General features: G+C 40.5%; 2 protein-coding genes across 7 annotated transcripts in view; both read left to right on the top strand.

Annotated features, from left to right (window-relative positions):
* LOC108883438 (laminin subunit alpha-3) overlaps positions 1 to 16,040 on the top strand; it is a 55,901-nt gene extending 39,861 nt beyond the window's left edge. For 3 of the 4 annotated variants that reach the window (XM_018676571.2, XM_018676572.2, XM_018676570.2), the window contains 36 exons: positions 362 to 480; positions 595 to 675; positions 806 to 906; positions 1,026 to 1,079; positions 1,185 to 1,336; positions 1,954 to 2,064; positions 2,156 to 2,267; positions 2,416 to 2,580; positions 2,772 to 2,968; positions 3,194 to 3,310; positions 3,608 to 3,762; positions 3,984 to 4,125; positions 4,275 to 4,374; positions 4,455 to 4,571; positions 4,691 to 4,861; positions 4,958 to 5,109; positions 5,253 to 5,447; positions 5,529 to 5,677; positions 5,905 to 6,067; positions 6,155 to 6,282; positions 6,471 to 6,615; positions 6,730 to 6,825; positions 6,959 to 7,116; positions 7,224 to 7,341; positions 7,463 to 7,603; positions 7,725 to 7,855; positions 7,983 to 8,117; positions 8,269 to 8,389; positions 11,206 to 11,339; positions 11,564 to 11,744; positions 11,900 to 12,058; positions 12,193 to 12,358; positions 12,855 to 13,009; positions 13,367 to 13,460; positions 13,637 to 13,756; positions 13,863 to 16,040. In XM_018676571.2, coding sequence (XP_018532087.1) covers positions 362 to 480; positions 595 to 675; positions 806 to 906; positions 1,026 to 1,079; positions 1,185 to 1,336; positions 1,954 to 2,064; positions 2,156 to 2,267; positions 2,416 to 2,580; positions 2,772 to 2,968; positions 3,194 to 3,310; positions 3,608 to 3,762; positions 3,984 to 4,125; positions 4,275 to 4,374; positions 4,455 to 4,571; positions 4,691 to 4,861; positions 4,958 to 5,109; positions 5,253 to 5,447; positions 5,529 to 5,677; positions 5,905 to 6,067; positions 6,155 to 6,282; positions 6,471 to 6,615; positions 6,730 to 6,825; positions 6,959 to 7,116; positions 7,224 to 7,341; positions 7,463 to 7,603; positions 7,725 to 7,855; positions 7,983 to 8,117; positions 8,269 to 8,389; positions 11,206 to 11,339; positions 11,564 to 11,744; positions 11,900 to 12,058; positions 12,193 to 12,358; positions 12,855 to 13,009; positions 13,367 to 13,460; positions 13,637 to 13,756; positions 13,863 to 14,005 — 4,878 coding nt within the window. In that variant the 3' untranslated portion in view covers positions 14,006 to 16,040. Of the gene's footprint in view, positions 1 to 361; positions 481 to 594; positions 676 to 805; positions 907 to 1,025; positions 1,080 to 1,184; positions 1,337 to 1,953; positions 2,065 to 2,155; positions 2,268 to 2,415; positions 2,581 to 2,771; positions 2,969 to 3,193; positions 3,311 to 3,607; positions 3,763 to 3,983; positions 4,126 to 4,274; positions 4,375 to 4,454; positions 4,572 to 4,690; positions 4,862 to 4,957; positions 5,110 to 5,252; positions 5,448 to 5,528; positions 5,678 to 5,904; positions 6,068 to 6,154; positions 6,283 to 6,470; positions 6,616 to 6,729; positions 6,826 to 6,958; positions 7,117 to 7,223; positions 7,342 to 7,462; positions 7,604 to 7,724; positions 7,856 to 7,982; positions 8,118 to 8,268; positions 8,390 to 8,799; positions 9,310 to 11,205; positions 11,340 to 11,563; positions 11,745 to 11,899; positions 12,059 to 12,192; positions 12,359 to 12,854; positions 13,010 to 13,366; positions 13,461 to 13,636; positions 13,757 to 13,862 lie in introns of those variants that run through there. The other variant, XM_018676573.2, reaches the window with a different exon arrangement.
* Positions 16,041 to 16,271: 231 nt separating this feature from the next.
* LOC108883437 (tetratricopeptide repeat protein 39C) lies at positions 16,272 to 24,516 on the top strand. Of its 3 annotated transcripts, XM_018676568.2 has the most exons (14): positions 16,272 to 16,749; positions 18,180 to 18,228; positions 18,671 to 18,799; positions 19,705 to 19,819; positions 19,948 to 20,353; positions 21,063 to 21,231; positions 21,391 to 21,484; positions 21,566 to 21,673; positions 21,763 to 21,872; positions 21,958 to 22,081; positions 22,187 to 22,284; positions 22,446 to 22,550; positions 22,659 to 22,697; positions 23,674 to 24,516. In XM_018676568.2, exons 1-14 carry the CDS (start codon positions 16,604 to 16,606, stop codon positions 23,761 to 23,763), a joined length of 1,782 nt encoding a protein of 593 aa, XP_018532084.1. In that variant the 5' UTR covers positions 16,272 to 16,603; the 3' UTR covers positions 23,764 to 24,516. The 3 variants fall into 3 exon arrangements, with proteins under 3 accessions (XP_018532084.1, XP_018532085.1, XP_050925960.1); XM_018676569.2 differs by lacking the exons at positions 16,272 to 16,749; positions 18,180 to 18,228 and adding an exon at positions 18,446 to 18,458; XM_051070003.1 differs by lacking the exons at positions 16,272 to 16,749; positions 18,180 to 18,228; positions 18,671 to 18,799 and having other exon boundaries at positions 19,908 to 20,353.
* The last annotated feature ends 12 nt before the right edge of the window (positions 24,517 to 24,528 follow it).

Here is a 24,528-nt window from a genome sequence, read left to right as displayed (position 1 = left end):
ACACTGATTGTCTCATTACAGTGCAGTATTCTGCTGGGAAACTTTGGGTCCTGACATTCATCTGGATTTGACTTGGCCCATACCACCCACCTAAACATTGTTGCATATTGTCCTGCTGGGGGGAAGCCCCTTCCACTGGGGAGTGCTGTTGCCATGGGGCAGGGGGGTATGTCCAGTCTACAACAGTGTTTAGGTGGGTGGTACTTGCTAAGGAAAATCCAGATGAACGTCAGGACCCAAAGTCTCCCGGAAGAACACTGCACAGTAACGGGACAGTCACATCATCTATCAGTGGTTTTAATGTTGTGGCTGATCAATGTAGCTGGCAAGTGGTTTAATGAATACATTACATCATTTTCAGAACTGTCAGTACAACACAGCTGGGGACCGATGTGAACGCTGCAAAGAAGGTTACTATGGAAACGCTGCTCAGAGGACATGCAGAGTGTGCCCGTGCCCATTCAGCGTGCCCACAAACAGGTGGGTGGAAAAAAAAAAAAAAAACACAAAACACCCTTAAACAGCTGTACTATAATAATTGAGTGTAAATGTGTAATTCAGGAATTAAATCATAATCTGGCTGTCACTCTACAGTTTTGCAGTTGGTTGCAAAGAGGTGTTTGGAGACTTCCAGTGTATATGCAGAACAGGCTACACTGGAGAGAGGTGTGAGAGGTGAGTGTCTGTAAATACCAGTCAGTCTATTATCTCAAGTAATGGTGTTGAAATGCTGTGTAATTTTGAATACTGTGAAATATTTCTATTTTACCTCTTATTCTGTTTTACCTATTCCTCTTTGTTATAGATGTGCTCCTGGTTACTATGGTGATCCACTGACATCAGGAGGAAGCTGTAAGCCCTGTAATTGCAATGGCAACGGTAACAACTGTGATTCCCGGACTGGAGGTTAGATTGCGGACTGCCATTTTTAAAACAACGCATTAATTCACTATTTGGTTGAGACGTGTTTTTGTTCATTTCACCCACTTTTTAACATTTTAATTTATTTGTTAATATTTCTGCAGTTTGCAAGAACACACTGGAGCCAGGAGACACAAACACAGATGAGCACTGCCAAGGTAAATAAACAAACAAACAAACAAACAAACAAACAAAAAACTCTATCACATGCAGTTTAAATGCAGTAGGGGCATTTTTTAATAAAATCCTCCTTTGTGGTCCAGAGTGTGACAGTTGTGCTCAGACGTTACTCCATGATCTGGAGAAGCTGGATGATGAGCTGATAAGGATCAAGGATCAGCTGGACAACGCCACCGCCAGTGCCTCCTCTCAGGACAGGCTGAAGATGCTGGAGAAGGCCGTGTCAGACACCAAGGTAACACGCCAGTTTATTGTGACCATGCTCAGTAGCTCTGATGGCCACAGATGAGGGTGAAAACAAGGTGAAGAACACTTAAAGATATTTTTTAAAAGTCATAGATTCAGATTCATTCGATGCCCAGTCCTGATGTTAAAAGCATGGGGTCACAATGAGACCTGCTGTTTTTTATAATTAGTACTTTGCACATGGCCATTTTCTTACACATACAGTATATTCATGCACACACATACACTCTCACACTCACTCACACACACACACACACACACAAACAGTATGACACAGGGTGGGTGTGCTTGTTCAAACACTGGAGATCCTGCTGATAAGCAATCTCAGTGAATTTTACCCCACATCCTATGTGTCAAAACTAGTTAGAGACTACACCACTGGATGCCAGTGTTTGTCACAGTGACTCATTCCCTCATAATCTCAGTGTTAGATCCACTTCCTTTGAGTTTGCATTCTTCATTCCTTTATGAATGACAAGTAAATAACTTCCACAGCACTAGTTGGACACAGCCCCTATCAGTCACAAGCCTCAGTGCACCACCTACAAAGTCTGAATTTGTCCATATGCAGCTTACTGTAAATTTCTGCTGCTGTGCATTTTGCAGACTCTTGTCAACAAATTCAGCTCAGCTGTCAACACCCAAAAGTCCAGAGTCAACCAGCTGGAAGATGACACGCTCGGTCTCGGAGAAGATATCAGCTCCCTCAAAGACAAGGTAGATTGCTGCCTTGCATTTTATCAACGTATCAACATGCAAGTAGGAAAATGAGTGTAAATGTATATTGTTGGTATGTGTTTTTATTTAGGCAGACAAAAGGGCTGCTGATGCAGACAAGGCAGTGGCAGATGTTGAGAAAACCCACAGGAGGGCTAAGGATCTGGACTCAGAGATTCGAAACATGCTCAAGAAAATCCAAGGTAAAGGGAAACTTAAATTCAGCGGCAGCACAGCTCTGTTATTCCTGTTTGCGTTGTAATACCATTTGTAAAAATATTTTTGCTCTATAGATAGTATCAGAGCCTAAATATTTCTTTGACTGAGTGTGTATTTTTTTTGTGTCTGAAGCTCTGCTTGACCAGCTGGAGGCAGGAACCAGTGGTGATACGGTGCCCAGTGAAAGCCTGACTAAAATGCTAGAAGAAGCTCAGCGCATGGTGAAGGAGATGGAGGAGAGGGACTTCACCCCTCAGAAGACAGCTGCTGAGAAAGAAAGGGACGAGGCCAAGAAACGTACGAAACTTAGTCTCTCAGTACAAATTCTGTAAATTCTTCCAAAAGCCATGTGGAGAACAAACCCGTACAGAATTTCATAATCAGAGAACTGATGTGGTTTTACAGTCCTTGATGTTGATTAGAGAGAAAGATAAACATTACTGCAGTAAGATTTTCATTAACCTATTTTATTTTATTCTATTCTCCAGTGCTTGACTACATCAAGGCTAATGTAAGCAAGCAGTATGATGAAAACGAGGCTGCAGCAGACAAGATTCGCAACCTTCTGAATGATTACGAAACCAAGCTGAAGGACCTGGACAAGGCTCTGAAGGAGGCGTCGGACTTGGTGAAAAAAGCCAACGCCGAAAATGGACTCAGCGCTCAGGCACTGGGAGAGCTGCAGGTAGTAGTTAATCAGTTGTAAGGAGTATGTGTGCTTCTTGGTTAATACTTAGCAACCTTGCATCTAAGCTACAATGGGAATCATTCATATTATTTAGTTTTTATCATGTCATTTTTTTAAAATATAGCAAAGATAATAAATGAATAGTCTGTATTATGTGAACACAGAATAAAAAAACTAGTGATTACACAGTTGTAATTAAACAGATTCATGTGCTCCCTACAGAAACGCATTGAAAACCTAAAAAAGGAGCGTAAGACTGTTGAGGAACAAATGGCCATGGCGGAGGACGAGCTGCAGAAAGCTGAGGATTTGGTGAAAATGCTCGCCGACAGTAAAACGGTACATTTGACAAGGGATTGCCTGCATGTTCTTTACCTCAAATAATCTCTGTGCTCAGAATTATATGCGCCAATATCTTCTATTTTATCGGTTCCAAATTCATACCAAAAGATTCAGAAACACTTATAATAAACAGCCTCATTTTGGATCCCTTGACAGCAGCGGGCTGTCAAGTCCTAACATGCCGTCCACTCAGATAATGATCAGTGTTTTTGTTGTTGTGCTCTGAGGTGAGGTAAATGGCATTTTCTGCTGTTATGAATAACGTGCACCCGTTCCTGTCCTTCTCCACTTCAGGAGTACGAACAGCTGGCAGCACAGATGGATGGTGCCAAGACTGATTTGACCAAGAAGGTGAATGAGATTGCCAAAGCAGCAGCCCAGGAGGATATCGTGGTGGCTGCAGAGGAACATGCAAAGAACCTCTACAAACTGGCAAAGGACCTTGAGGAGTAGGTTTATTGTGTAAACAATAAAAACACATCTGTCTCAATGTAGCCTGAGGTTTAATGAGTGGATTTCAGCAACCTGTTGTTTGCTGAGATTCCCCTCCTGGTTCAGTGCTATTCAAGCATAGTCTGTCATTTGTAACTACTTGAGGTTTTAATGCTTTTTGCATGCATTTTCCTTGTGTCTTGGGTTTATTTTCTTCCCTTATTATCTTGTATATTAGTGCTGTGAAGAACTCAAGTGGACGTCCTGAGGTGCGAAACGCCAAAGATGCCATCGATGCCTATAAGAACATCACAGATGCCATTAATGCTGCTGAGGCAGCAGCTAATGAGGCCAAAGATGCTGCAGACAATGCTTTGGATGTAAGACACTGACTTTATATTTTAAACATTCCCACACTTGTTTTTGTCATGATATAAAATTCATTAAACTTTTCATAGAATACTTAACACTTAATAATATTTAAGAATATTGAGTCACTTTAACCTGTATGTTTTTTTTCTTCCTTTAGAATGTAAATAAGCAGAAACTCGTAGAAAGAGCAAAAGACCTGAGAGAGGCTGCTGATAACCTACTGCCGAGCGCACGTGAAGCAGAGGAAAACCTTAAGGGTATTCAGCTCTCTTTTTAAATTGTTCTTTTTAAAAATGACCCCAAAGCTCAGCCACTAATCCTTGTTTTTCTTTAACAGGCGCTGCTGCTGAACTCGCTGACCTGAAGAAGCGCCTGAAGGATGCTGACAAGAAGAAGAAAACTCTCAACAAAGACCTGCTTGATGCACAGAACCAATTAAATGACATCAAGAGAGGTAGAGCAAGTCAAGACATCTCAGGATTAGCGTTATTGCTAAAATCAGTGTGTCTGAGTCTGTTGCTAGAATTCATATTTCCTCTTCATTTTCCCTAATTACTCTTTTCTCCCTGTCAGATGACATTAGTGATATGATTGATGAGGCCAAAAAGAAGGCAGCTTTAGCCAATGACACAGCCAGCAACACTATGGACAAACTGAACGACATCAGAAAGGAACTTGACAAGATCAATGTCTCTCCTGTGGACTCCAACCTAAGCAGTGTATTGGACAGTGTGGACCAATCAGGTGAGTACAGAAGACATTTCACATTGTAGATGTTCAGGATCAAAAGCAAAGACTCTGCCCTTTTTCCCCCTGACTCTTATCATCCTCTACTTGCAGTGAAGGACTTGCTGAATACCATCCCAACTCTGAATGATAAGATCTCAGAGGTGGAGAACCTGACCTCACAAGTCTCACCCATTAGCAACATATCTGAGAACATCAAGAAGATCAAAGACCTCATTGAACAAGCCCGGGATGCAGCTAACAGGGTGAGGTCCCACTCTGTAAAATACATCCATATTTACCCATGTTCTGTATACACCTCTGAGCCCGAACCCCGAACAGACCTGGGCCCCTTTGTAATCTCTTTCCTTGTTGGGTTGCATTCCCCTCTTTCACATCTTCTCTCCAGATTGTGATCCCGATGAAGTTCACAGGCAGTGGCCACGTGGAGCTGCGCCCCCCAAAGAATCTGGATGATCTGAAGGCCTACACATCCCTGTCTCTGTCACTGCAGAGACCCAAGGGCAGGGGAGATGGAAGACGCAGACGCAGACAGGTCGCAGACACCGGAGACATGTTTGTGTTGTACCTCGGCAATAGAGATGTAAGTGATTCCAAATGCATGTGAATATTTTGACGTAGATTTGTAACTGTGTACGAGGCATTAACAAGCTGTGTTTTGCAGTCTTCTAAGAACTACATAGGTATGGTTCTGAGGAATAACATACTGTACAGTGTGTACAAGCTCAATGGAGTCGAGTACGAGATAAAGGCAAGCGACATTTCCAAGTCTGATCCTGAGCCTGCCACGTTTGATAAAGTGGAACTGCACAGGTAAACTGACACCTTAGTTCTGATGTAATTTACCATTTTTTTCAATATACTGTATGTATATGAATGCACATTTATCTGTCATCTCCGCTCTTATCCACTGTGATTCATTACAATGGATAAGGGTGGAAATGTGTTTTAATGTGAAAAAGACCCAGGAAGAATTGTGAAGAATGTGGCAGTTGTAAATATAAAAATGTGGATTTTTTTTCCCCCTTCTTATTGTTTAGAATTTACCAAGATGCAGAGATAGTGTTCACGAAAGAAATCACCTCCGTTCCTCCTAAATTGACAAGTAGATACAATAAGCAAGGAATGGAGGACAAGGACCTCCTGGACCTCAGCCCCAGTGATATTGTCTTCTATGTTGGAGGCTACCCATCCAACTTCACTGTAAGCAGCAATGAAATACAAACTGCAATACATTTTTTTTAACTAGCATGAGTTATTTTAATACCTTTCTCTTTTGCTTCCCCACAGCCACCAAATTCCATGAAGTACCCCAATTACAAGGGCTGCATTGAGTTCTCCTCCTTTAATGACAAAGTCATCAGTCTCTATAATTTCCAAAAGGCAGAGAAAGTTAATTTGGAGACTCCATGCAAGAGGTATGTCCTTAAATGATTAGTGCTGAGAGTATGTCAACGCTAAATATATTTAAAAATGAAAAAAGAATTGATACTTCTGTAATTAAGGAAATTTGCTCGGCGTGAAAATGTTGAGACAGATCAGCAAAACTTTTGAATGTTAAAACCAGATTTAAAAGAAATGTTTTCTCATTCTCCCCTCTGTCTAGGTATGTACCGCCAGAGGATTCTTACTACTATGAAGGCACTGGGTATGGCAAAGTGCTTATAGATAACACACCCACTGTCCGCCTCATCAGTATGTCCATCAAGACTCGTTCAGAAAATGGTCTACTCTTATACATAGGAAATGAGGTAAGTTATTGTTCATATGGTTACTGTATAACCATGTGCTCTTGAAAGCATTTAATATAGAATTATAGCTAATATTTGCAAAAAACTGATTATTCTGCTTCCTCCTTAACACAGGACAAATACTTCACCATAACAATGGAGAAGGGCTTTGTTGTTATACATAGTAATTTGATCACAGCACCAGAGAAAAGCACAGACAAAATATTCCCGGTAAGAGCCTTTCTTTTTGTTTTCTACAGTCACTCAGGTTTTCCTTGACAATTACCATCACTCAGTCATGATGACACAGGTAAATAAAGCAACATTTATTCAACCATATCTTTCTCCTCTCTCTTTTCTTCAGTCAAGTGATTGGTTAGAAATACTCGTCGTTTCCTCTAGCAAAAGAAAATTTGCAGTCCGTGTCAACAATAAAGAAGTCGCCAGTGTCCAAGCTCAGTTCAGCAATGAAGACTTTAAAGAATACTACATTGGTGGTGCACCACAAGACATGAGGGAAAGGTATGTGGTTATCCGGTTTTCTCTTAATCATTGTGCGTTGTGAGTTAGGCGGTCAGCCTTTTCCCAATGTAGCGAGAATAACTTGATTTTTCTGCTCCTCCTCCCAGACATAACATCACCATACAACCACTCAAAGGATGCGTGACTGGTGTGACGCTGAATAATAACTTTAAAATTATTTATGAGCAAGTGGGCGTCAGCAAAGGCTGTCCTGTGGATTCCCTGGTAGGACATTAACATTTCCATCCCAAACCAACAACTTGTTTGCACATTCATATTTCTGCCTGAACCACAGTTAAGTTATGTGTCTAATGAACCGATGTGTGATGTCCATGGTCTTGTTTAGACTTCCCGTAAAGCAGAGTTCAGCTGGGGGAGCTCCTTGTCAGATGACCTCCAAGGCTTTAGCCTGGCTAATGATGTTACTGTCTCTGTTGGATTCAAGAGCACAGAGAACCAGGGTGTCATTCTGCGCAAGACAGAGCAGGTCAGTCCTTATGTTTATCTTAAAATCCAATGTAACTATGACTAGTGAGATCTGATTTGTGTCGGACAACAGGTAGAGCTCAGTCAGATTTTAAAGACCCTTTTTTTTTTCTATTTTCCAGGCTAAAGAAATTAATCTTGAACTAGCAGGCGGCCATGTGATGCTCATTCTGGACAACAAGGTGTGGAAGTCTAACAAACAGTACAACGATGGCCAGTGGCATTACTTGACTGCAACCAGAAAAGCTGGAAGGTATGAGGAAGGCAGTGATTTGGTCATACACAGTACAATAAAGAAATACAAACTCTGGCAAATATTCAGCTTGTGCTTGAATATATGGCTAATTTACAGTAAATACTGTGATGATTTTTCCTAACAGGGTTCAGCTCATCATTGATGATGAAGATAAGGGTCAGGAGCAGAGTTCCGGCACTCCTGCACCTACCACAGCTGGCTCCTTGATCCTGGGAAATAAGAGTTTCAAAGGTTGCATTTCCAACCTCTACACAAGACGGTAATCTTTTTTTTTTTGTGTAATTTAAAAATAGCTCAAATACACAGTTATTATTGTAGTGGCTCAAACCTCTGCTACATACACTATTTGTTTATTACCTTGATATATTGTGTTTACACATTACCTGAATGTTTTTTTTTTCTGTTTGCAGGCCAGAGAATCTGTACAAGGCTGAGGACTTAACCTCCTTCACGGGATCTGGAGACGTCCTGATCGATGTGTGTACTTCGAGCACTCCTGCTCAACTGATGATGGACCGCTTTTTCAAGAAGGTGAGGGTTCGTCTGCACTCATATGCTCACATATACTGTAATCCATTTTAGTACGCCATTTATTGTAGAAATTATGTTGTTTTTTTTTTTTTTGCTACCAGATCAAATAATTCAACCTTTTCCCAAAGGAAACAACTTGGTTCTCTTTCTCTGAACCATGAGATATTATTGTTAAATTACCGCACCGAGGCAATTCATTGTATTTCAAGGTATAACTGTCAAAAGTAACATGTACATTATGAACATGGTGACTTGATGATTGATTCCACTCACCAGCAGTAAGTCATACCTAGCTTAATTTTTCCCTTTTGTAACTTCCATACATTTGGATTGCAGGAAACTCTCATTCTTGCACAGTGCTTGTCTTTTGCTGACATTGTTTACATTATATTTTGCTGCCTTATTTCCAGAGATGAAGACGAAGGAGCCCTAAGACCTGCTGATGCTGACAAGAATCTAATATTGACATGAAAAACTGGCAGTTTGCATCATAATGTCCTCTTGCTTTTTACACACTCATTCATCTGCAGTGTAATTTAATAAAAACAAAAACTTGCATGAATGTTACTTTAATCATAAGAATTTTAAAATGTATTGTATCCCTGTCTATTCTATTTAAAAAAAATCCAATAACTACAAACAAAAACTTGTGAATAACAAGCTTGAAACCATTTCATGTCTCTTTTCTTTCTTCCATGTAACTGAGTAATGAGCCACTTTCTAACAGTCATTCATAAGCACATTCCCTCTAACTCACTACTGTCAGACCTAATGCACATAATCAACAACAAACATGCCTGATTACGATGTGGTAGAAATGGTAATTTCTCCCTCAGATAAAATTACTAATCATGATGCTTGAGCACAGTGAATTTCACTGTTAAGACAGTTGATATCCAATAAACACAATGGGATCTGCATCTGAGTCTCTCAGCATTTTCTCACCAGTGACCCTTTTTATTTGACTAATATTCTACTTTTAAGACACATTACTGTGATTTTTTAAAAAAATCATAAGGTTTTAGTTGCTCTTGTGGGTCAGAAAAGCCCTATGAGACACTGTATGTAATACTGGGTTATACAAATAAACTTGTCTTGATTTGACAACCAAAACTAAATTAACTAGTCTTCCATCTCTTAAAAAAATATGGGAATCCCAGCATTAAGCTTGAGAACACTGATCTAAATTATAGTAGACTATTAATAGGAGATGGAAGAATTTCCTGAGATGAAAAACCTATATTAAAAATATTTCACAGCTGAGTCAGGCCTCACAGTGGAGTATGGGAGGCCTGCTCAAACTTAAATGTGTAAATATCACTCACACTGTGTGTTCTCAAAAGCATGATTACACTATTTCTTCAAATCAAATCACCATAAATCTTGCATGCTCATCACCATTTACTAAACTCTTATGTGATTTGATTCAGAGCGTCTGATTAAAGGAGGCCGTATCACAACCATGGTCCATTCTTTAACAACCTCTGGCTCATAATACATTTCCTGAATGATGAATTCTCCATTGCTGCATGAGTTCACAGAAGTGCAATACCCTGTTCACACTACAGGCTAGACTAAAATATTACCAGAGAGGTAACAGACAGCCAAAACACTGAGAAAACTGTCTGAAATTCAGTCACGATTGAATGGGATTTCATACTGACGTATGTGAAGACGCATATATCATACTGTGTGTAATATCAGCTTGTGGTGTAAGCCAAACTTCAACCATTATTCATATTTTCTATCATAGCAAGATCTCATGGGGGATTTCAGGAAGGTCTTTGGGCCTGTTTACAGTTTTTTAATCTCTGCAAATCTATCACAACTTCATATCTGTTCATACCTGCCAAACTGAAACCCTCTCAAATCATTTCATACTTTAATCATATTTCTTGCATGCTGTAACGAGCAGTTGAGCGAGCACAAATTCCTAACTATGTTGAAACACACTCCTGAGTAAACAGAGAGCTGGTGAGGGTTGTGCTAACACAAGAGACACAATGCGATATTAAAATATGTACCCAAAATACAGTATCTATTGTATATATATATGACTGTAAATACAAGATCCAAACCGAGCAACAAGTTTCCATCAGTACTATTAAGTGTTGAAATAAAAAAACTACCAGGTTATATTTGACTAAAACCAAATTAAGCAAAACTATCACAGTCTGGGAGTTGACACTGGAGACATCTAGTGTATTTATAGTCTGAGTAGCAGCAGTAGTCAAGTAATTGAGTGGCTGATTGACAGAAAATTTGTCTGCAGCCATTTATTTATTTATTTATTTATTTATTTTTTTTTACAATTGTTCCACTTGTAAGCAAAAATTTTTAAAACTTGCTAGTTCTTACTTTGCATATGGGAATGATTGCTCGTTTTTGTAAGTATTCTATTACAGTAAATAGAATATATTTGGGTTTTGGACTGTTGGATGAACAACAAAAGCTCTTCAGATTAGTCAACATTGAGTTTGGAGATTTGTTATGTGTAGTTTTCCTTATTTTCTTGCAGTTAATAGACCAAAGAACTAATCCAATCTAGAAAACAATCTGCAGATTCATTGGTAATGAAAATAATCTTTAGTTGAAGTCCTACACCCATTCACTGATCTAGCAGCACATCCTTAACATGTAAAATATAGGTTTTTATGAATGTTAATTGTCAAGTGTTGTCAGTTTTACCATTGTGCATTGTTGTACCCTCCCATCAGAGTGGAGCCCATCAGAGAGCTGTGATCTAGCCAAGATTTAAGTACCAACTTTGCACCTGATGCTCAGTGTTTTTGTTGCTTATGTGTGTGTTGTTTCAGGATGGTGTGATGCAGGCAATAAATGAGAGTGTATCAGAATGTGCACTGCCAGCCCTGGTACCACATGCTTACCGCATGGGGGGCCCCGTTAGCAGCCTGAGCTACGGTCTTCCACTACAGGTCCTACAGCCCAGGTCAGAAACCAGTCTTACCTCACTGCACTGTTTCACAGCGCGCGCACACACACACACACACACACACACACACACACACACACACACACACACACACACACACACACACACACACACAAGACTTTCAATGCAGGATTTGCCAGTGCAAAGTGTGCAGGGCTGAGTCTGCCAGAGCCACAGCACACACAGACACTGAAGATGGTGCTTCTCTTTGTCTTCCCCAGACCACACTTTTCTGTGGATGTCAGGACTCGGTCCCCTGAAGGTCTGCTGTTCTTTGCTGCTACCAGAGGAGGGCGCTCTCATCTAGCTTTATACATGTCCAAGGGCAGGATCAGACTGTCTGTAGGCAAACAGAAGGAGATCTTCAATCGGGAGAAGTACAATGATGGAAAGTGGCACTCGGTCAGTGGACTCACTTAATCACACGTGTTTCAACACAAAACAAACTTATGTACAATTTTTTATGACTACTACCATGGAATAATCAAATCCACATCACAGAATGAAACTAAACACATTATTACGCTTAATGTCTATGGTGAACATGTTGTCTGTAGGTTATATTCAGTTTGGAGAAGAAGAAATTCCGATTGGTTGTAGATGGGATCAGAGCCCAGGATGGTCAGCTGACAAATACTGAGCTGATGTCCATGCAGCAGTTCATGTCACCTGTGTACCTGGGCAGTGCCCCAGAATCCCTTCACAAACAGTTAAAGGTAAAAGAAAATACACACTGGCCAATTCATGCAAACCCACACACACACACACACACACACACACACACACACACACACAAATTAATTTACAAATAATGATCTCTATAATTTTTAAGCTGTCTTTTATTTCCCAGTCAAAGGCTCTTCCAAAACACAGTGTGTCCGGCTGCATCCGCAATTTTAAAATGAATGGAGCACCAATGTTAAATCCAACCACAAACCACGGTGCCGGCCCCTGCTTCGAAGGACAGGCACAAAAAGGGGCTTATTTCTCAGGGAATGGAGCGTATGTTATTATCAGTGAGTACTCACTCTGACAGGAATTGCAACCGCATCCACACAATTTGTCTCCTCCTAAACATGTAAATGATACAAAATGCTAGAATAGAGAAAAATTAACAGTTAATTTTAGTTAACACAGCTATAAGTTGTTGTGAGTATCCAGGAATTCCTAGAAAAAATATAGATAAATAACCAATAAAAATCCATTTTACATAAGTAAATATTGATGTACATATTTGTAAAATGTCTTGTATAGTAGTAATGTGCAATCACACAGCAAGACAAATTAGATATTTTTGTATGTTAAACTGAACTCCTGTGCAGAGTAAAACAGTTACTCATAGAGTTACTCTATGATCAGTACCAAATTAGATTAGTTCTTTCAAGAACACTTCCTAAGAATTTTGTTACATATGAGTTATTATGATTAATACTGCTCGTTTCGATACTTACAGTCTCAATTATAAATGTAACAATGCCAGGAATGACAGCCATGATGTTATCTGTGTTTCAGATGACTCCTTTGTTGTGGGCTCCAGCTTTGAGCTGCTGTTTAATATTCGTCCACGGAGTCCAACTGGACTCCTGCTACATGTCGGTGATTCCAGCAGGATGCAATATGGACCCATGATGGGCCATTATCTCAGTGTCTATATGCTCAGAGGAGAGGTGAGACTTCACCACACAGCGTCTGTTCATTGTTGCTGGATTAGTGAATTTGTCTGGTCAGAAATCTCTACCCCCAAATTTTTGTTACATTTTTGAAAAATAAATATACTCTGCAGGTCTGGATGGGAAAAAAACATCTCTTTGCATCTGCTCTTACATCAAGGATGAATTTATATAAGCGTCATTTATATAAGTGTCCTCACTCCCACATAATAAACAGAAACTGCTACTGTGCTACTGTTAGGCTCTGTTCTCAGATCCTACATTTAATCTTGACTGAACATATGTCTTCACTCTGAGTGTGTTCCCTCCCCATGTGACTAAATGCACCATGTTTGGTGTTGCTCCTGTTCACAGGTGGTGGCACAGGTTAACAATGGAAAAGGGGAATTCATGGTGTCGGTGAAGCCAAAAGCTTCTTTATGTGATGGAATGTTTCATAAAGTTTCAGGTAAAATAGACACAGTCACTTTATAAAATACATAATTACTATCTATCTATCTATCTCTCTCTCTCTCTCTCTCTCTCTACATATATATATATATATATATATATATATATATATATATAATACTGTGATGTTATAAATGGGGATTTGCATCAACTTACTGTCCATGTGTCTTCTAGTAATCAAGAGGAAAAATGTTGTGCAACTACATGTGGACACAGTGGACAATTACAAGATTGGACCACCATCTTCCACTACCACTTTGACCAAAGACCCCCTGTATGTGGGTGGCATTCCTGGTGAGTATAAATATAAATATGATAACATCACAGCAAGAAGTTGAGTGCAAATTTGTGAAAAAGAGAGCTAAGACGATGAAATCACCAGTTAACCTCTCTGCTGCAGAGATGTCGATGCAGCAGACGCTCCCCGTCACCTCGTCCTTTGTGGGATGCATCCAGGACATGAGGATCAATGATGACTCGGTCTCTTTCGAGAGGCTCTCTGCTGTGTTTGGTCCGGTCAACCTCAAAGAGTGTCCAGGTTGAACGCCTCGCTGCGTCATCATGAAACAAACCTTGGGACCACATCCACCGCCAACCATGTGCAATCTGTTACCGAGACAGAGAATGTGTTTGTATGTAAGAATGTATATATTGTGAGGAGTGTGTATTAGTGTGTGTGTATGTGTGTGTGTGTGTGTGTGTGTGTAAGTAAGTCTGTGAATGTGAGTGCTTGCTTGTGTGTGTGTAAAATAGAGATATGAGCAGCAGCTCACAGTTTCATAATATTTGCTGCTCTGTTAAATATTTCTATATTTATTTTCTGATCATGTAACGTGGCACCAATTCATGAATGCATATTCTAACAGTTGTTTTACAGTCTGACGTGTTGGCCCATTTATCCTCTGTCAACAATCAAATGCTACCGAATATGCTTGTGATTGGTCAGAGCTGCAGTATGAGCAACCCAGCACTTTAAGAAAACAAATAATGCATTTTGTGATGGTGCTTTAATGGAGATCAACATTATTAGCTGATGTTCTTCTTCTTTTTTTTGTTGGACTCAAAAGTTTATACTAGAAAATTTACCTTTACACCCATGGTGCTTAATTCAGTGACATTTCAGGGGTTGCCAAGCTATTTCATATTCACATACCCGCATGTAGAGGTCTGCGTTTGAACTGGTTTAATATAAATGCCGTCTTCACACAGGCCGTGAACTCACATGGTTTTTCCCATATTGTACAACTGTTATTCTGAATTCATTTTCCATTTTGCATTCCTTTTGCATGCATGAGGACGGTCTGTGTGGCTGTTAACATCAGTTACACCAGAAAACAGCATGCACTGAATTTTGTGGTGCATTGATTCTAAGTTGAAAATTCAACTGTAAAATTCGACTGTAGATGCCATTAGTGTAAATCTCACAGCTCTGGTCAGTCATGTCAGGGACCATTCAGCCCATATCATCATAAAGCTGAAAGTAATATAACAAAACAAACAAATTAAAAAAAAAAACAAACAAAATGTATTTGATGTACCTTCTGTAAACTCTCCAGCAAATGTTTACTTACCTGCTTTATTCCAAAATTTGTGATATGAGAAAAAATATGCATGATAATTGGACATATTGTACATGCATTCCTGTGTGGCAGCCATTTATTTGTAAATCATTTTGTAATCTGTCCAAGTAATGTTTATTATAAATACTTCTCTGTGCCATATGTATGTTTTGAAAAACATCTTTTGAGTTCATGGTGACAACTCACATTATTTCACGTACTTACACGTGATTTTGGATAAATCCAGGATTAACTGTTGAATTGTACTCAGCAACATGTGTAAGATTGGATAAATAGAATCTGATTTTTTTTTTTTTTTTTTTTTACAGATCTTATGTTTAATTTTGGTGTTGGAAAATTACTTCACATGTATGTAGTTGGTTTGTTCACACACTTTTTATAGCTCTACGGGAAACATAACATTCTTATAATCTGACAACAAATACCTGTGAAAACGTGTTGCTGGGTCCATTATCGTCAACTTGAAAGGAACAACGTCAACTTGTTCTTCATACCTCATTGGCTGACTGGATCTCAAGCTCAAAAGACCACGACCACTTTGTTGCTGCCTTCACGGACTTTTTGTGACCTTTTTTTTTGTTATTGTGAATGACAGTTGGAAAGTTGTGCATAACTGGTGTCGCACCAAATTGTGACCCAGCATCCAGATTTATCAAATACATACTTCATCATAATATCAACTGTTGCCAAAATGATAATTCATAGTATTTAGATATAAGAAAAATAAGAAATGATGAAGAAAAGTGATTGGCAAATATAGACTGTGTCGTAATTTTAGTCTTTTTCATGTAGTTAATCATCTACCATCACATAATCTGAATGGTCCCATCAAAATGTGTGATCTATTGACAATATAAAGTAAAACAATGAAGGTCTTAAGACTAGACTGTAACACAGGGCCTCTCTACAAGAACTAGACTAGAATAGTTGATGTTGCACTTCAGTGGTGCAAATTTCTGACAAATGTGCAATTAATCAAAAAATGTAAACCCAAATTATATGTAGTGAATCTGACTTTTGGGGTACCTGGGGCTCTGGTTTTGCTTTGGTGATCCAGTCTCATTTACGGAGAATATAAAACAGGAACATATAAGACATTCACAACTCGACAACTGATTAATTCACTCTTTTCTCCTTTTAAGAGCCCAGTTTATGTGATTATTGCGCAACTGCCCCCCAGTGTCGTCTCTGTGCATCCGCTCAGAAAACCATTAATTCCGGTTGCACGTGAAGGCATCACATTTCCTGCCTGATCACAGAAACGCACAGGTTCAGGCGGCGAAATGTGGAACAGCAACACAACCGCTAGGACGACCGACAGCTAGCCTCCACACACTTGCACCCCGCCGTTAGATAGTTGAAACTGTTCGCTCATTTAGTCTCATCATGTCAGAGATATGGATTTGACCGCGTTTGCTCAAAACTGCGCCACTGGCTGAGACTCTGCTGCCTGTAAGTAAACTAACCAGACACGCCGCGCGCCCCCTCCCTCCCTCCTTCCTTCCTTCCTTCCTTCTCCCCGGCCGCGTTCAGTTGCACACCTCCGGAGTCGGGTGTCTCAATGGCGGACCCGGCTGAACCAGCCCCGGGAAGCGTGGACGAGGAGAAGACGGAGCGTATCAACGACGCAGAGCTGGCTCTGGAAGGAATCAATATGCTCCTCAACAATGGCTTCAAGGAGAGCGACGAGCTCTTCAGAACATACAGGTCTGTGTGTGTGTCTCTTTCAAAGACATCAAGCACAATCTCTCTGTTTCTTTCTTGATGTCTGGGGAAACATTTCAGTGATGGATGCTGTAATATTCTCCACAGGGGGGGTTGTTAAATGTCATGACAGGTGAATCTATCTGATGTTTATGATCAGGACATGAATTCTCCTCAGTAATATCTGTGCTTAGCTTTGCAACACAACCACAACATCCTTGTCACGCTTGTTTTAATGAAGCAGCATATGATGTCACACGTAGTATTAATCTTGTTTAAATAGCCTGAACAAATACCCACACCCAGAGTGTGACTTGTAATGATCATACAGTTTAATGGCTGTTCATTTTGTTGTGACCATCTTCAGTGCAAATGCTACTAAAGAAAAAAAAAAACAAAGCATTGCTAAACAGGTCAGCGTTCCTGTCATGCCAGTTCACTGGCTTGAAGTTCCTTTGAACAGGTATGTGTTAGATTTGTCATCTTGGCTCAGCTTCTGCACATCACAACCACATGAAAGTTGTTAGATGGTTACACCTGCCTGGGCTTACTGCCAGAAAACAAAAGTTGCATTTGTGAGTCCAAAATTAAAGACTGAAAATGATCTTCTAACACAATCGATCCCATCCTGTCGGGTTGGTAACCCCCCCCCCCCCCCAAGCCTGAGCCTAAGGGGGTGTGAGACATTAAACACGATAGAAAAGGTGAAATATTGATCTCTGATGTGCAAAAATAATCTGCAGGAAACTTTTGTGTGAATTAGTCTGAAAACCCTCTGCTCTAATCCACACTCTGACTGAGTCCACTAGCAGGTTGCAGGATTCCTCAGTCGTGCTGTGTTGTTATTATAAGGGTTAATTATCTCTGGGAAGGGTTTGATTTTAGTTTGAATGTTGATGCCACTGAAGGGCAGCCCCCATGTGTCCTGACCCCCGGTGGAAGCTTAAATGTCACCTCTTCCACTAATTGCGTTAAGCACTAGGTGTTATCCTGTTTTGATTGCATCAGCAGAAAAAAAAAATGGAGGGAAGTGAAAGACACACATGCAGCAACTGCGAACGGACGTGTGACAGACTGTATTAAGCAGTTTCCTATATGCACTGTTAAGCTGTCATTGGGTGTTGCATTATGGGTGCAGGAGATTAGGTAAAAGGAGTTTACTGATGTATTAAATTGCCACCAACACTATGAGGAGGGAGCTGTGCCTCCTGAAATCACCACTGTCCTTCTGAATCAAATAACTTTTGTCTAACTGTCACTTTATGCCTCAACTTGTGTTTGTCAGTCCAGTGCTTGATGCATGAAATAGGCCTAATGATTTTTTGTCACTCCACCTTTGGACTCCTTTATACGCCCACTTCATCTCTTCACCTGTTCACGTCTCTCACTGACATGTCACCTTTTTTTTTTTTTTTTTGCATAATCTGTTTCAGGAACCACAGTCCTTTGATGAGTTTCGGGGCCAGTTTTGTGAGTTTTCTGGTGAGTCAAGAAGCAGCATTCCTCAACACATACAATACTGTACTTTTGGTCCCAAAAGCTAACTGCGAATGATGAATTTCACTTGAAAAGTCAATTTCTGTTTCATAATGAGGTTCAAGGAATTTCCCATATGTTCCTTGTAGGTGCAAAGCCGGACTTCTTTTTTTTTTTCTCCCTGGCACCTAAAGAGAAATGTGACTGACTAATGAATTAGAGTTTGCATTGAAATGGTATTTTTATAATCCGGTTTTCAGCCAGATTTATTTGAATTATTACATTACATTACATTAGATTTTGTTTTCCTGCTTTCTGGTTTCTAAAGTTAAATTAAATCCAGGATTAGAATTTCTGCTTCAGTTTTAAAACCTGTGCATCACCAGCATCTGGCTGTAGTTGAATGTAATGTGAAAACTGAGTTGTTTGTCGGGCTGCCTCTTTGTAGAATGCCATGATGACGTTTGAAGAGGAGAAAATGCAGATGGCCTTTGAGGATCTCAAAGCTACAGAGAGACTGTGTGAGAGCGAAAACACTGGCGTCATTGAGACCATTAAAAACAAGATCAAGAGGAGTGTGAGTAACTTCTTCAGCACTTAATTTAATGGAATGTACATGACGTATAGCAGCACCAGAAAGTGTTCAGACTCTTTCACACGTCATTTCTGATGTAGATTTAATTTAACATTTATACATGACAAAGTGAAAAGTTGTTTTTAGTTTAGCAGATTTATTTAAAATCAAAAACTGAAATCTCTCATTTACAAATGTGTTCAGACCCTTTGCTGTGGCACTCTAAATTGTGGTCAGATGCATCCTGTTTGTCCCACAATCCACACACACACTGCAAGCCACGAATTCCGAGGACCTTTCTGTAGACCTCTGGGGCAAGTCTTAAAAACTATTTCTAAAACTTTGAGTGTTCCAGGAGCACAACAGGCCCGATAATTGTGAAACTGAAGAGGTTTGGAACCACTAGGATTCTTCCTAAGCTTTGGCTAAATTGAGTAACCAGGCAGGAAGGGCCCTGGTCAGGGAGGTGACCAAATACCAATTGGTCACTCTGACAGAGCTTCAGAAATCCTCTGCAGAGATGGGAAAACCTGCTGGTGGGATAGCCATCTCAGCAGCAGTCCCATCAGTCAAGCCTTTATGGTAGAGAGGCGAGACGGAAGCCACTTCGAATAAAAGCCGTATGACAGCCATTTGGAGTTTGCCAAGCAGCATTTAAAGGGCTGAGAGCATGAAGAAAACGATTCTGAATGTAGATTAGTGGGGAAAATGGCAGTTTCATCCGCTTAAGATTAAATCTGCAACATAACAAAGTGTGCAAAAAGTGAAAGGATCTGAAAACTTTCTGAAGCTGCTGTTACAGTTTACTTGAAAAGCAGCATTTTATATTGGACCAAGTTTCCTTCTTAGCCAGCTGACATGTCTGTTTGTCACATCAGTCAATAAATGTGAGGTATTTGTTTGGACAGACGGACTCTCAGAGGTCTGGGGTGACTGCAATGGACCGACTCCAGAGGCAGATCATCATTGCAGACTGCCAGGTTTACCTCGCAGTGCTGTCTTTCATCAAACAAGAGCTGTCAGGTAAGGTAACTATAAAGACTGCACATTTATTGGTGTTCAATAAAAATAATGAACTTTAATTTTTTTTTTTGGTGATTTCAAACAATAGCTTTCACTGTTTCACTGGCCTCAACTTCAATCCCTGACAGCGTACATTAAAGGAGGCTGGATCCTCCGGAAAGCCTGGAAGATGTACAACAAATGTTACAGCGACATCACACACCTGCAGGAGGGCAGCAGGAGAAGGGCCTCAGAACAACGAGCGCTGCCGTCTCCGTCTCCGTCGTCCTCCTCTGAGGCGTCCGACCGCAGTCGCTCGTCCTCACCTGGGCCGAGCCCGTCCCAGAGACTCGACGGCATCAGCCCGGAGGCTCTGGATAGGCTGAAAGGTTCAGTGAGCTTCGGCTACGGCCTCTTCCACCTCTGCATCTCGATGGTGCCGCCGCACCTGCTGAAGATCGTCAACCTGCTGGGCTTCCCGGGCGACCGCCTTCAAGGCCTGTCAGCGCTTACGTACGCCAGTGAAAGTAAGGACATGAAGGCCCCCTTAGCTACGTGAGTATGTGAGTGAGTACGTTTGTGTATCTGTATTCCGGCTGTAACTGAAACATGATTTAACTAATTCTATTATAAACTATAAAGCAACATAATGGAAGCATAATTTCTACAGGAATTAGATAAAGCCTTGTCTCATTTTGGTGGCTTGCATGAGTCATTCCATTATTACAAGTGAAAAGTTTGGATTCTACATGGCCTAAATTACCTGGATACTCATCAATAACTCATTGTGAAATGATTTTTCAGCTTTGTGTAATTGACCAGATGTAACAAATACAAAATCAATGAAACAGAGTACATAAAAATCTCTTAGGTCCCGCTGTAGACAGCTTTAATAACAGAATGACTCTGGCCGCTGTAGCATAAGATTGCCCAATCGTGCCTTCATCATCAATCATTTTCAAATCCTCCTTATTCCTACAATATACTGGCAGCTATGTTGCACTTAACCCCTTCTCAAAATCATCAGTAAGTTATCTAAATGTCAGTTACTAATTCTCTGTAATGGTAACACTACAGTGAGCTGTAAATGTCTTTATTTCCCAATAAATCAGTCAGTACAAATATGGTTAACCTGGTTTATTAAGCAGTTACTTAAAAAGCATTACCCATTGTATTGATTTTGCACAAGATGGTATTATATTTATTCTTTGCTGTACTCTACAGTGTATTCCCTCTCATCACAGTGTTTGTACTTCCCTTACAGCTTGGCCCTCTTGTGGTACCACACAGTAGTGCAGCCCTTCTTCGCTCTGGATGGCACAGACACGCAGGCGGGCCTGACAGAAGCCAAGTCCATTCTCCAGCAGAGGGAGGCTGCCTATCCAAACTCTTCCCTCTTCATGTTTTTCAAAGGCAGAGTCCAGCGCCTTGAGGTAAATACATGTTAAAACCCCCCCCCCCCTCCTTTTTTTTTTTTTGTTTCTTTTTTTTTTTTTTTATCTGATGCTGTGTGGGTTGTTCTCCTGACTTGGGGAAAACTCAGTATTGTGTCACTGCAACTGTAACTCACACCACAAAGTTCCCCTTTCTAGTGCCAGATCAGTAGTGCCTTGACGTCCTTCAGTGATGCCTTAGATCTGGCCTCTGACCAGAGGGAGATTCAGCACGTGTGTTTATATGAAATAGGTACTTTTTTCCCTCTCAGATTTCAAGCCACCTTACTCAGCGCTAGTCTGCATCATAATTTCTGATTGTGGAACATTTTAGGTTGGTGCAGCATGATCGAACTGAACTACAGAGAGGCCTACAGGGCCTTCGAGCGACTGAAGACCGAGTCTCGCTGGTCCCAGTGCTACTACGCCTATTTAACTGGAGGTACTAACAGAACAGTTGATTTAGGCTCAAAGTGCTTTTTTTTTTTTACTTCTGTATTGGCTCCTGATTTTGTATCATGTGTTGTGTAGTTTGCCAAGGAGCCACAGGTGATCTGGAGGGAGCCCGCGCTGTTTTCAAGGACGTTCAAAAACTTTTCAAACGCAAGAATAATCAGATAGAGTTGTTCTCCATGAAGAGGGTGAGTATGTATCCAGCTGAGTGTGGACTCCCAAGTTCTTGCAAAATACAGTGAGAATCAGTTAAATGTGTATTATTTTATTCAGGCTGAGAAGCTACGGAGCCCCAGTCTGTCCAAAGAACTCTGCATCCTGTCTGTGATTGAGATACTTTATCTGTGGAAAGCTCTGCCCAACTGCTCCACTGCCAAGCTACAGACGATGACACAAGGTACTCTACTATAAAATGTCTCACTCCTAACATGCACAATAGTGAACTTGTAATTTTGTCTCCTTGTTTGTTGTTGTGTCACTGGGTGTATTTTTCTTGTTTTAGTCCTGCAGGGGATTGATGATGCCTCATGCGCAGGCCTGAAAAACCTGCTTCTTGGTGCCATAAACAACTGTCTTCATAATACCAAAGATGCTATTCAGGTACTCTTATGTCTGACACCTGATGCACGGCATGACAGATTGCACTTGTAGGATTGTTAAACCATGTACTCATCACTCAACAATCAGTACTGTGGTGGTAACAGCTAGATCTGATTCTGTCAAGTGTGTTATGACTGAATTTTCCCCTTTTTTATTTGCAGTGTTTTCATCTGGCTGTGAGGGATGAGGTTGGTCGTGTGACTAACTCTTATGTTCAGCCCTACTCCTGCTATGAACTGGGCTGTGTGCTGCTCAACACCCCAGAGGCAAGTTTTATGAGTGTGATAGATAGAGAGAAAGAGATACTGTGTCTAGCTTGTTTGAGATGGTGGTGAAATCAGATATTTAATTCTGTCTTCTTTTTTTTTTTTCAGTCTGCAGGGAAGGGCCGTATGCTAATGCTTCAGGCAAAGGTACAGTAGGTTTTTTGTGCTTTTCATATTCTAAACATTTGTACTTTATACTGGTTTCCAGTGGCTTAATGACTCTTCGTAAAGCAGTTGTGTGCAATAGTTGTCCTCTGACAGGGTTCAGAAATTGGTTCACTCATGACAAAGCGAGACGAGATTATTAAATTGAGAGCAATTAATAGTGTTCAGATTTTGTCTGATTTCTGCCCTCAAAGTTTTTGATCAAGGACACAGATCAATACACTCTCTGCCTGATTAAGTGATAGCACGCACAGTGAAGGAGCGGTGAGTACAGTGTGTCAGCGAGGCATTAAACTGGAGTTTGATTATGTCACACTAACTGAAAAACAGCAGCTAGCAAACTCTGTAGGGCATGGATATAGACTGGGTTTTCAAGTTATGAATATATGGATAGGAGGATACATACTCGCCTGTTGGTTTAGGTAAGGTGTATTTGTCTGACCTCAGCATGAATCAGCACAGCAGGCCGCATCTCATCCGCACTTAACTGACTAACTGGTCCACCCTAGAATAGCACAAAGGTGTTGGAACACCTTTTGCATTAAATAAATATTACCTAGTTCTAAAAGGCTACACCAGCTTCTATGTACACAACTACAGCAAATAGTATCTGTACTGTTGTGTACTGAGTGCAGCGTCACCCACCTGAATTGCATTGGAGATGTCTGGTGCAGCAACATTGACTTTGTCAGTAGATGTGCAGTGGACATTGACAGAGCACAGATCTCAGTCTCTCTGCTGTAGCTATGCCATCTCTGCACGCCTCAGCAATGTCTGACAGGAGCACAGGAGGAGTTGAGCACAGGGCTGTCTGCTTCTCTAATGGATATGTTGCTACCTGACTGGGCAGCGAGTGCATTGATCTGTCTGAGTGTGCTGGCTTGTTAGAGGGCAGAGCACGAGCAAAATAAAAATGTTATTTCATTCGCAATTTTATCCTTTTTCATGGATAATGCAGGAGGACTATGCTGGCTATGACTTCGAGAACAGGCTCCATGTTCGTATTCATTCAGCTCTCGCCTCTATCAGGGCTGCAGCCCAGACTTGACCAGGATTTATTTGCACCTCAGAACTGGAAGAAACATTTTTTTGAAAAAGCCACAATACCACTCTGGGAACTTCTGTTCCACTGTTTTTGTTTGTTTTCATTAATTTATTTTTATTTTATATTTGGAGCCAATGCGTAATTTAAAAATGTGTGCAATATATTGTTTACAGTGGGTGTTTATAGAAAAATTGTTACAAGAGGTTTTACTTATGTTACTGTACTTTACAATACATTTAATGAATTGGGTTCTTATTGTTTACATTGTTCATTTCAAAACCAGATGCCAGTTAAACCAGATGGAATTTGATAAATTAAAGGCATCATACTGCTTCCACAGAGGGTCAGTTTTTTCCTCTGATCTGGAGAAATGTCAGGTCAATAATGTAATGGCACATATCAAATATTAACTGACAAAGCAATTAAAACAAACGACTACTCAGCCTATGTTTTTGAGAAGCTGATATTCTTACCATCTCAGAGTTAGTGTTCACTTTGACCTTTGTGCTGTACAGGCTTTGCTACTCATAGGCAGGACTATTAAACAGTGATTTGTTTTTAAGCATAGCCCCCTTTTTAAGCACAGTTGTTCTTATCAGTGTAAATATGTCTTGCACACAGGTTTTAATAATGTGCCAACATCATGTTGTGCCACTTTTGAGTGGCTTAAATGCACAGTGGTACTATTTGCTGTAAACTGGTTCAACTTTATATTCGTTTGTTTTAAGATAATAAAATGATTATTGCCAAATGGAATATTTTATCCAG

This window comes from Lates calcarifer, linkage group LG4, assembly GCF_001640805.2.
Source record: "Lates calcarifer isolate ASB-BC8 linkage group LG4, TLL_Latcal_v3, whole genome shotgun sequence".
Classification (NCBI taxonomy): Eukaryota; Metazoa; Chordata; class Actinopteri; family Centropomidae; genus Lates; species Lates calcarifer.
Note: the sequence above shows the minus strand (reverse complement) of the source record. Positions and strands in the feature narration are given on the sequence as shown.

What these genes read in the sequence shown, in the direction of transcription:
- LOC108883437 (XM_018676568.2), top strand. Translation starts at nt 16,604, where the DNA reads ATGGCGGACCCGGCTGAACCAGCCCCGGGAAGCGTGGACGAGGAGAAG. An exon ending in CCAGTTTTGTGAGTTTTCTG is followed by an intron (nt 18,229 to 18,670) that starts GTGAGTCAAGAA and finishes GCCTCTTTGTAG; the next exon opens with AATGCCATGATGACGTTTGA. An exon ending in CTACGCCTATTTAACTGGAG is followed by an intron (nt 21,674 to 21,762) that starts GTACTAACAGAA and finishes TGTGTTGTGTAG; the next exon opens with TTTGCCAAGGAGCCACAGGT.